Consider the following 12,716-nt stretch of genomic DNA (forward strand, 5'->3'; position numbering starts at 1 on the left):
AATAATTGCCCTGCGTCCTCTACCTGAAAATGATGCTTTGAAGGTCGAATGGGTATTCAATGATCCCCGTGGTCGGGATTCGAACCCTCAGGACATCCTGCTGGGTGGGAAGGTACGAAGATTCGGCAATACGATCCAGATCAGACAGATAACTGAGAAAAAGAGAAAGAGAGAAAAATAAAACATCACTAACCCCTTTACTTCACTAGCGTGTGGTTTGGTAAAGGATGCTTCCCCAGTCAGCAGATCTAAGAGGATATTCATTAATTTGTCTTATGAGACGATCTAAATAAAACAGCAGCTAAATAGGGAAGACTGATGATTTGTTGAACTGGTCAAATGAAGGTAGACTTCATGTGATTGAAGCATTATACAGTCGAAGTCAGAATTATTAGCCCTCCTGAATTATTAGCCCCCATGTTTGTTTTTGTTTAACGGAGAGAAGATTTTTTTCAACACATTTGTAAACATAATAGTTTTACTAACAATTTTTTTAATAACTTATTTATTTTATCTTTGCCATGATGGCAGTGCATAATATTTTACTAGATATTTTTGCCAACCATAGAGGACTTCTAGAGGTATCCATAATCTTGGACCAGGCCGTTTGCAGATGCCGTCACGGTCATGGAGGAGTGGAGAGCATGAGTCTGATTCCAGAACGAACCCAGACAGACGAGTCTTCGCATTTATGCCGTGGGTTAGCTCACTGGTGACCTACTCACACCTGCAGCTTCTCCACGATGGACGACCAGTGTTCAGTCTAGCTATGCACAAGACGTTTGGCCAGAGGAGAAATGGTCGTGCTTAACTAAGCCTGTTTTCTCTTGAGGGTTTTTCCTTCACTTTCGTCAATTGGTGAAGTTTGTTACTCTCCACTGTCGCCACTGGCTTGCTTGGTTTGGGACTTGTAGAGCTGCGCAATGATGGATTTGCTCTTCAGTGTTTCGGCTTTCAGCAGTGAAAACTAAACCACACTGAACTAAACTAAACTGAAATTCAACTCTAAATACTGGACTGAAGCAGTCTTAATTCACTAGAACTTCAATGGTAAGCTGCTTTGACACAATCTACACTGTAAGTGCTATAGAAATAAAGATGAAACATTTTTCAAGATACTAGTATTCAGCCTATAGTGACATTTACAGGCTTAACTAGGTTATTTAGGCAAGTTAAAGTAATTAGGCAAGTCACTGTAGACCGATAGTTTGTTCTGTAGACATTTGAACAACATTGAAACAAATATTGCTTAAGGGGGCTAATAATATTGACCTTTAAATAGTTTTTAAATTTTTTTTTAAACTGCTTTCATTCAAGCCGAAATAAAACTAATAAGACTTTCTCTATGTCCTCCATAGAGGACTTCTAGAGGTATCCATAATCTTGGACCAGGCCGTTTGCAGATGCCGTCGCGGTCATGGAGGAGTGGAGAGCATGAGTCTGATTCCAGAAAGACCCCAGTGACAGACGAGTCTTCGCATTGATGCCGTGGGTTAGCTCACCGGTGACCTACTCACACCTGCAGCTACTCCACGATGGACGTCCAGTGTTCAGTGTAGCTACGCACAAGACGTTTGGCCAGAGTCACTGTAGACCGACAGTTTGTTCTGTAGAACATCGAAACAAATATTGCTTAAGGGGGCTAATAATATTGACCTTAAAATCAGGGCTCAACAATAAGGACTGCCCGCTGGCCCGGCGCCAGTGTGCAAGACGCTCGGGACAGTATACAGAATGGTTACTGGCCCGATAGGGGCCAGTGCTGGTTTGTCACTAAAGTTTAATTTGGCGGCGACTGTTTGTCAATTGCGTGCTTTCATGCCCAAACGTTTGTTTTAGAACTTGTTTGCCCAGTAAGCGCGATTCGTGCGGCTAATATGATTATTATGTTGATGGATCAAGCAAGAACAAGAAGTGAAATACATTTTAAATTAAGATTTACAAATAAATGAATAATAAAAATACTGACAGTATTATAGACTGATGTAATGAGCCTGCTTATAAAATTAGGAATTTTGGTGGATTTTAAACAAACAAAAAACATAAAATTGTCAACTAAATAATTAAACTAAACCACACATTAAACAATTCACTTTAATTAATCTAATCAGTATTAATTAATCAGAAAATTTTAATCAGAAAATTTTGGCAGGGCAAGTAAAAATCTGAACCACTTGCCCGATCGGGCTAGTAGAAAAAAATCCCTAGCGTTGAACCCTGAAAATGGTTTTTAATTTTTTTAAAACTGCTTCATTCTAGCCGAAATAAAACTAATAAGACTTTCTCCAGAAGAAAAAATATTATAGGAAATACTGTAAAAAAATCCTTGCTCTGTCAAACATCATTTGGGAAATATTTGTAAAAGAAAAAGGAAGTAATTAAGGGTCAATAATTTTGACTTCAACTGTATGATACATGACAATAGCGCAGCTCTGAAAGCAAGAATGTTAATATTCTCCAAAAAGAAACAGACATTTTTATTCAATAAATATCCAATACACCTTTTAAAAGAAACCTGTTGTGAGATCAGATTATTTTTTTAAACAACTAAATAAATAATCCGGCAACAGCAACGTTACATTGAGAAGCGCTGAACTGTCAATACTGCGCATCTAAACTTGAACAACTGCAGCGCGGGTGAACCGAGGTCTTAAATGTTAAGGATCTAAACTTCCCACCACTGCTGTGTATTTAACCTCAGAAGCAGGCTTGCACACATATTGTACTTAGGGCTGCTTTCTTGAGGGCTGTTGTATTTGAATTTGAGGATGAGTAGATGGTAGTGGTAGATGATAGTGTTCATGTGTCCTTTGAATAAATGTTTCAGATAATGTATGACTGAGTTTTTATTAACCAATATTTATCCTGTTGATTTTGAATCTTGCACCCAACAAATATCCTCATTATGAAAAAAAGATAATACTGAAACTAATAAAAACTAAACTAAAGCAAAGTCATTTCAATATATAGAAACTAATGAAAACTAGTAAATCTGCCTCTTAAACCAATTAAAACTAGCTAAATTTGAAAACAAAGTCAAAACTAAATAGAAATTAAAACTAAAGAGAAATCCAAAACTATTATAACCTTGCTTTTAAGTGAAGTTTGTGTAAATGTGTCAATTCTGCAGCACTGATGTGACCTGTGTTTCCTCAACACACCAGCAGGGGGAGCGATTCACATGATTCACATGATGCCAATGATTCTTGAACAGACTCCAGGCTTCATACATCTGTGCGTTTTAATGTGGTGAAAAAAAGCGCACTGCCTCCGTATTTTATTGGGCCAGTAAAAGAAATAGGACAAGACTGACTGCCGCCAAACTGTTCATTTAGATCATCAGAGAGACGCGGACGCAAACCCATTCAGAAAAAGAAAGCTGTGAAACAGACAATCACACAAAACATTCTCTGAGAGCTGAATTGATTTTTGTGTCCTGCACAAGCTGGAAGTTGTTGTGTTTATTTTTAAGCATAAATTGATCGCTTTATTCTCCCTTCTCCAGACATAATAAAATCTTAGATATCTGTAAGCATTAAAAGAATGGTCCAAATATAAATCAGTGACTCACTCTTCTGTCATTTCACATCTACATGACTCGCTTTCTCTTTTAGGGCAGAACTGAAGATATTATTTTTAAAGAAATTGCTATTTTTTTCATGCTATTACACTGGAGAATTTTTAATGACAATAATAATAATAATAATAAAGTATAAATAAATAAAAATTGCACCCAAATAAATCATAAAAATGGTTTATATGACTTCTGTGTAATACATTGTAAATCTTATAAAGTCATTAAGGTCATTATACTTAAATTGATTCCAGTTCATTAACGTTAATGAGATAAATCAAACTGAATCGCTTGTTTCTGAATGACTCTTTCATGAATTAGTTTGTGGACATTTGTGAGCTGAATCAAAGATAATCCTTGCATCTAACCATTCAGCTTTCAGATTAACTCTACGATTCAGATCAGAGGTGGGATGGTGGCTCAGTGGTAAGCACTGTGGCCTCACAGCAAGAGGGTCGCTGGTTCGAGTCTCAGCTGGACCAGTTGGCATTTCAGTGTGGAGTTTGCATGTTCTCCCCATGTTGCTGTGGGTTTGCTCTGGGTGCTCGGGTTTCCCCCACAGTCCAAACACATGCGCTATAGGTGACTTGAATAAACTAAATTGGCCATAGTGAATGAGTGTGTCTGAATAAGGGCCTAATCACACTATGCTGTCCGAACCATGCCCAGGCACGTTTTCCGGATCGTTTGAGAAGTTTGAGTGCTCTGAATCAGGCTCACACACGATTTACTCTGTAAGCCTCTGAGCGCGGTTTACTTGGGCTTTGGCACAGTACGCTTGTTTGAGTGCAAAATGTGCCTGAGCCCGAAACTGAAAGCGGGACGTGACTTTAAGGGGCCGTTTTATATGGATTAATGAATCATTCTTACTGTTTAATGAACACAATCTGCCGTAGTTTATTAAAGACGCAAACCCCCTCCCCTCAATGCACAACAGTTGCACCTTCAGCAAACCTCCTAATTCCTGCAGCACGAGGACTTTATGATTGTTTATGAGCGTCAAGGCAGGGAGAACATGCAAACTCCACACAGAAACGCAAACTGAGCCGAGGTTCGAACCAGCGACCTTCTGTGAGTGCTGTGAGGCGACAGCACTACCTACTGCGCCACTGCCTCACCCTAATAATTAAGCAATATAGTTAATTTTCAACCGTTTATTCAAAAAAGCTCATCCCTGAGCTGTTATAATAATGATAAAATACAAACTAAAGTAGTTTTGTCCTGTTTTCAATCCAAATATCTAAATATTTTTAAATCAAGATACATACTAGACACATGAAATAACATAAGAAATGATGTCTTGTTTTCTGAAGAAAAAAAAACACCTCAGATTTAAGTGATCACTTGCTTAAAACAAGTTATATTATTTGTGAATTGGGTAATGAAAATAATCTTAATGAGATGTAATCTCAAAGAGAAGTTTTAACAGTTCACATAAACGTGTAAGTGATTGTGATCTATAATGTGAGATGGTCGTCACCATGTTTACTTGCAGCTGCACGTTTTCCTCATTCATAAAAAGCAAAACACGCAGAATTCAGCACGTAAATTCACCAGTTACTCCTAATAACTACATGCAAGTAAGCGGCTGGTGAACTTAGAGAAGAGTAGATTCAGCTTCATAGTTACTTTCACTATGTGTAATGTGTATCTGATATTAATAAAACGGAATGGATTGTTAGACTCTTGTGTGTTTTACAAACTCTAAATGTTCTGTTTTACTAATACTTGTGTGTATTTACATGTCTAAAACATAATATAAGCATTAGGCGGTTAGTTTTAAAACGCTGCATAATTGTGATAATATGACTCGTCTTTCTCAGCAGGGTTAAGTTGGTTTCGTTTTCGAAACGAAAAAAAAAAAAAAGCACTTTTCCGACGATCCCTAACTGAGAGCTCTGTTCAGTGCGAGCTCTCTCTGGCTCACCATCAGACACCACACCAAAGCTGAATTAGATTTTTCTAAAGGTAAACAAGCTAACGCTAGCTTGTCATGCTTGTCAAGCTGGATAACGAGTAAAACATCAGCAGCAGGGACTTTACAGTCCTCACTTCAAAAGTAGGACCCTACTGTTAAACTCTCTTCCTTCTCATCCCTGTCTATGAGGCGACGAACTCTGTATCAGTGCACATGAGAGAGACCGTGTTCACTCCGCTCCGCGCTGAACTAAAGTGTTTTTTAATAATCAAACGTCCCCGTGTCGCGCAACAACAAATTGATTATGAAATTCGTCGCCAACGCTTTTAGTAATTGATTTTTATCGATTTAATCGATTCGGTGTTGCAGCTCTAGTTTAACTGCATTGCTTTATTGCATTACTGCATTGGGCTCTCACACACTCTCTGCTGCTTCATGACGGTGGTAGACGTTTTGTGCTGAATCCAGTCTACCAATCACAACAGACTGGGTCATCAGACCAATCACAACAGATTAGCCTCATGAAAAGGAGAGGTTTGGGAACTAATGAATCACTGAACGATTCATATTGGAGTTGTTGGGTTAATTAGATAAAACATATGCATATTACAGGACAATAAAAATGTTTTTTGATCTTGCAAGCATGTCAGCATGCTGTTGGAGACCCGCAAAACCAAAATATGACCTTTTATAATGCAAAATAGGGGTTCGTTAAAGCCACAGGCTACAAAAACAGCAACATTGTGATCAGACACCAAAATGGACAGATTCTATATTATATACTAAATAATCTGATGGATATTTTGAGCTGAAACTTGACAGAAACATTCTGGAGACACCAAAGGCTAATCTTACATCTTAAAAAAGGGGTCAAATTTAAGTAAAGTCGACTAATAATTTTTTACAGTTTGGATTACAACTAATTTTGTGAGTTCAAAGGCTTTCCTGCCATTTTGAGGACTTATTTTTGTCCTCAGAATAGTCATTTATTTCCTTATCTATTTACTCCCTCAGACAGAAACTCACGAAACACGAGAATGAGCAAACAATGACAGAATTCCAGATGAACAAGTATTTTTTCAATGGAATAACAAACACCAATTAATCATTTACAATATGACCAGGAACACTTATTAAGAAACGGTGGCTTCCTGTTGACTTACAGATACAGCATGACCAGTGTGAATGAATGAGTCGCCGGATCGCATTGTGGTCTTACACAACAGCGCATATGCAACTGTTAGGAGGACGTGACACTGTTTAAACAACGCTGATTGTGAATGATCATCATTTATTCAATGCAGGGATGATGACAGATGTATACTCACTATTTGGTGGAGTCTGACAGCTGGTACTCTCGGCGTCTGTCGTAGGCCTCCTGAATGCCTGGGTCAGACCACAGCATCTTTACGGCATTAATGTAGGGGTGGTCAAAGGACATCACCTTCTCGATGTCCACCTCCTTCACCAGCATAGCGTTGGCCTGCAGTTTAGAGAAGATGAACAGTTTAGACAAAAGGAGAACAAGCTGATAATCTGCAGTAGTGTAATATGGCAGATGAAAAATCTAAGATTATTAAAAAAATGCTTCGTGTAAAAAAATTGTGACCCCTTAGTTTATTACGATTTTGCAATCGCTGAATCCAAAGTAAAGTCAACGTTTTTTTTCCAATCCTGCAAAATACTTAAATTAAACGCTGAATAATCACATAAAATATGTAATTAATCTCATGAAACATCCAAGTCCAAACCACATAATTAAATTATATTTATTTCAGTTTGCAATTAATTGTTTTTCATGACTTATAGACGTTGCAAACGCAGCACACATGAAGTGTTTTAGTGTCTCTCGAAAAATGACATCTCACCTGTGCCCTCACAATCTACATGAGAGCGGGGGGAAATAGTTTTGCAGCCTGTGCAGTAAGCAGACGCAGATGAAGCGCGGGTTATTTACATGGGAAGACAATGCAAAGATGCGATTATACATCTTGTGGCACAAATCGAATGAATAACACCGAGAGAATTGTTTGTTTTGAGTGTTTGACGTGCTTCAGACTGCAGGAAAAAAGTGGGAGCAAACATCTAACAAACGGAGCAATGCAAAGCAGCTTACAATAATGAAGATTGGTTCAAGGATGACGGCCGATAGACATGACCAAATTGAAGGACATTATTTGCGCTTAACATGTATGGCTGGTATTATGGTGTGCATCAAATCGATAAACGATTTCGCCTACCTCTTTCCCTGCTGTTAACGGGAGAAAACGCTTCCCTGCCATTGACAAGTTTTACAGCAATCCGTGTTTTAGGTGTATTACAGTAGAGAGAGCCCTAACACATTTTTTATTATATATATATATATATATATACATTTTTTTTTTTTTTAACTGCAAAATTTTTCGCAAATTTCGGGAAATTAACCCTACAAAATCAGTCATTTTTATTGCAAAAAAATAAATTAATAAATAAAACATTGTGAAATTATGAAAAATGTAATGTATAAATTTTTTTCCTGGCAATGTTTTTAATGGAATAAAAAATAAATAATAATAATTCATTAAAAAAATTAAATAACAGAAAACAAAGGAGAAAAACAACAAAATAAAATAAATTAAAAAAAAAACAATAAAATAAAAATTTCTTTGTCTTCCTATGTTAATGTCTGCGGTTGTTGCTGTGACATTATTGCACATAGGTCTTTGGTCAAGCTGATCATGCAAAAAACTGTCATATTCCAAACCTAGGTCGGTCTATCGATGTGGACTGGCTTCGTGTTGCACGTCTCACTCGGTTGCTTGGGCGGGTATAATATAACCGCGGTAGGTAATTTGGTACCAGCAGCCTCTGTTTGGACGCAGCAGACTTTGAACAAAAAACGGTTATGTCACACCCGCCGAAGCAACTGAGTGACACGTGCAATATCAAGGCCAGCCTGGGTTGCCAGATGTGTGCAAAGCACATGATTTGCGGTTCAAATGGAATCCTGCATTAAACTTTCAATGCGAATTTCACTCTCACACTACATCATGCTAACATCACAACTCACGAGACAACTTTTTACCTTAAATCTTGATATATTCTCGCAAGATCTTGTGTAAAAAAGAACTTAAAAAAGAAAAAGTTTTCATGTTGTCCTATATTTATATGGCCAATGTTTTTATTTCAAAGAACTAAAATTAAAAATCAAATTTCATTAATATGAAAAAATATTGAATAAAAACAAAGAAAAGGAAAAAAGAAATGAGAAAATAACTTAAAACACAATAAAATAAAACTAATGTCTTCCAATGTTTATGTCAGTGGTTGTCACTGTGACATCATTGCAAATAAAATAAAAAATTGTCAGATTCCGAACCTGGGTCGATCGATCAGTGTTGCACGTCTCACTTGGTTGCTTGGGCTGGTGTGACGTAATCGCAGTAGGTAATGTGGTACCAGCAGCCTCTGTTAGGACATGGCAGACTTTGAACTCCAGTAAAAAAAAAAAAGCGGTTACGTCACATCCGCCCAAGTAACCAAGTGACATGCAGTATCGAGGCCAGCCTGGGTTGCCACTTGTGTGCAAAGCACTTGATTAGTGGTTTAAATGGAATCCTGCCCCCAACTTTCAACGCGGATTTCTCTCTCACACGCCATCATGCTAACATCACAACTCACGAGACAACTTTTTACCATAAATCTCGATTTAATCTCGCGAGAACTTGTGAGAAAAGTTATGTTTATAAGGCCAATGTTTTTATTGGAATAAAATAAAAACTTAACACAATTTTTTTTAATTAATAAAAAAGGCGAAAAAATAACAAAATAACAAAAACAATAAAATAAAAACAAAAGCTTTCATGTCTTACTATGTTTATATGCCAGCGGGTGTCGCTATGACATAATTGCACGCAGGTCTCTGTTCAAAAGCTAGTCATGCGAAAAACTGCCAGATTCTGAACCTAGGCCAGGGAGACGTAATCGCCGTGCGTGATGTGGTACCAGCAGCCTATGTTTACACATGGCAGTGACTACAGTGGAAATAAAAAAGGTTACGTCACACTCGCCCAAGCAACCAAATGACACGTGTGATATCAAGGCCAGCCTGGTTTGCCAGGTGTGTGCAAAGCACTTAATTTGCGGTTTAAATGGAATCCTGCCTCCAACTTTCGACGAGAATTTCACTCTCACACGCCATCATGCTAACATCACAACTCACGAGACAACTTTGAACCTTTAATCTCGATTTAAATCTCGATCTGACACGAGACCTCTTCACCCCCCGACAGGACTTTATAACCTTTCAGAACTTAGTAACACAGAAAACATTGCAAACATGGATCACTCTCACCTTATTCTGTTCATACTTGTAGCCGATCTTCAGGGTCTCTGTGGCGCGGATCATGGCCTGCATGGAGGTAAAGATGTTCTGGTACACCAGCTTGGTGAAGCCGCGCTTGTCCTCATCTGTGTATCCGGCGCCATGGATGATGCGCATCTGTTTAATGAACGTACTCTTGCCGCTCTCACCAGTTCCTAAAGCAGAGAGAAGATTCAGAGGTCAAAATCTAGAACAAGAACACGGGTACATTTATTCACAGTCATCCCATTCGGACGTGCCGGCTGGTCACAATGCGGAAGCAAATCAGGACACTCGGAAATGATTTAATTAAGCCTTTCAATTGAGGGAAAAGAGCCACTTCTAATTAATGAGAGCAAATACGTGCTGCTGGTCCTCACAATAACATCAGCGAGCATTTCAGACCTAAAATACAGCATGGCTCACTTCAGTGCAAGTCTATGAGATTTATTTTGCCTGTTGAACACTGACCAAAACCAATGGATAATGAATGGAAATGAAAAAAAATGAATAGAATGAAGTTGGAGAATTAAAGATATATATAATTTTTTTTATTAAAATATCCTAAAAGCACTAAAACAGTCAGGGCCCTATCATACACTCTGACTTTTTTTGGCATGATTTGTTGCTATTTTCAGACCAACGTAACCTTAGTTTTCACATTTTCCATCACGTTGTTGAAATAGCAAATCCATTTGCGCCACTTTGTGGACTAGGAGGTGTAAAGGCGCATTGTTGGCACGTAGCTATTTTGAGAAACTGAAATAAACTGTGCCACTGTCCAACTGAAAGCTGGTCTAATATCCAGTGATGAGCGTGTTAGTTATGCACCTATGCGAGTCCAAACGCTTACACATTGCTTAATATACACAGGATGTACAGCAATACACAAATATCTTTGATTATTTGATACACTTTGATTATTTTCTATATAAATATAAAAACCACTGCCATGTCAAACCTCCATGTCAAAGTTAATTCGTGACAATTTGCATTTGTAAAATGTTATTATTATTAGCAGTATTATTTATTATATGCTTATTTATATTTATTTTAGTAAAAAACAGTTTAGATTTGTCCACCTGTCGGGTTTTGGAGACGACTGCATTGCCATATGGCTACATTATTTAAGGGCATTCCCGCGAGTGAGACCGGGAAAATGAAAGCACATCGCTTCTATCTTAATTTTAAGATATATTTTTGTTGGTCAGTTATCTACTAAATCAGTGGTTCTCTTTTTTCATCAAGTACCACCTCAGAAAAAAATTGTCCAAGTTCCACGATAATGACCAGTATTGAAATACAGTAGCGTAGTAGGCTCAGTAAAGCAGCTACAACCCTGCACAGTTTAAAAACGTGGCAGATTAACTATTTTTGTTTAAAAAATTAATAGCCACTTTAAACATTATAAATAGTTTGAACATTAACACTGTATTGTGCTTATTTGTAAAAATAAATAAATAAAATAAAATATCAATGTTTAAATTAAAATGTGCTTTTAAAAGTTGATTAAAAATGGTAGACTACTATTCTTAGAAAGTAAAAAAAAAAAATAAAAACTCCTGTACTTAAATGTAAAGTGTTAACCTATAGTATGCTATTCATCAAAACCTGGAAATGCTGCTTGGACCCAATAAATATAGGCTATATGTCCTAATATTCATATTTGAATCATTTTTTATAAATTTTGAAATGATTGTTGCATGCACATATGACATATTGGATTTCTCTGTGTACCACTAGAAGAAAGCACGCGTACCACTAGTGGTACATGTACCACAGTTTGAGAACCACTGTACTAGATAAACAAAAATAACCAATAACATCTGAGGTGAAGTGCTTCAAAGAAAGTCTATAACTCTTTTGGAAGGGTGAGAGAACTCAGAAACTTGCTGTGAGAATAAAGATGTCTGCTTAGTTGTGCCAGTCTGTCAGATAAAACGGTGTAAAACATCTTGAATTATAGCGGTACCATGTAAGGAGGCTGCGCAGCCATGAGCTGGGCCTGGAGTTCCCCCGGCTCAGGTGCTGATGAGACTTTGATCTCTACCCCGTGTGAGGAAGCAATATTTGTCTCATTAGGTTTAGGCCTTTTGGCAAATGTCTCAATTAGGTTTAGCTGTTTTAAAGAGAGTTTACTCATGGTGAAACCTTGTTTTAAACAATAGCTAGCTGACTTGTAATTTTTAGTGTGCAGAAAAAAATCACCAACAAAACTAAAGCCAAAAGATTTCAATACCCATCTCCCACCATGCAAGTACATACACACTTTAAACCACACAAACGCACACCTTTATTTATTCTCATTCTTTCTTGCTTTGTCATTATATTGTATTGTATGCTGTTTAATAATCAATTTAAATTATGTAATAAAAAAATGATTAAAAAGCGGAATTAATTTGCGCCATCCCACGGTAGGTATGCACAGTGCGTACAACCGTATGGCTGCAGGCACAACTGCGTACAACACCGCTTCATTATCCATGAAAGTTCAGGAGTAAAGAGTAAAAGTAAAGAGAAAGTCAAAGAAGCCGAATAGAGGAGGCTTGTTCTTTATCCTTGCGCTGCAGATGCTCTGTTGAACTGTTTTCTAGCTAGTGAAGCGTTCAGTTTTTCAACTTACAAAGTCCGCCATGTAAATAGCAAATGCACCATGGTGCGACGCAACTGACTCTTAAAGGGAATAGGACACAGGTGTCAAACTCCGTTCCAAAAGGGCCGCAGCTCTGCACAGTTTAGTTCCAACCCTAATTAAACACACCTGATCAAACTAATTGAGTCCTTCAGGCTTGTTTGAAACCTACAGGTATGGAGCAGGGTTGTAACTAAATTGTGCAGGGTTTCGGCCCTCTAGGAATTGAGTTTGACACCCCTGGAATAGG

General features: G+C 37.7%; 1 protein-coding gene across 5 annotated transcripts in view; it reads right to left on the reverse strand.

The window, feature by feature from the left end:
- gna11b (guanine nucleotide binding protein (G protein), alpha 11b (Gq class)) overlaps positions 1 to 12,716 on the reverse strand; it is an 89,873-nt gene that overhangs the window by 20,865 nt on the left and 56,292 nt on the right. For all 5 annotated transcript variants that reach the window (XM_087239311.1, XM_087239312.1, XM_087239313.1 and 2 more), the window contains 3 exon segments: positions 9,826 to 10,010; positions 6,821 to 6,975; positions 24 to 152 (listed from right to left, as the gene is read on the reverse strand). In XM_087239311.1, the coding sequence (XP_087095437.1) occupies positions 24 to 152; positions 6,821 to 6,975; positions 9,826 to 10,010 (469 nt within the window).

This window comes from Danio rerio, chromosome 2 (genome assembly GCF_052040795.2).
Source record: "Danio rerio strain M-AB ecotype USA chromosome 2, GRCz13ab, whole genome shotgun sequence".
Lineage (NCBI taxonomy): Eukaryota > Metazoa > Chordata > Actinopteri > Cypriniformes > Danionidae > Danio > Danio rerio.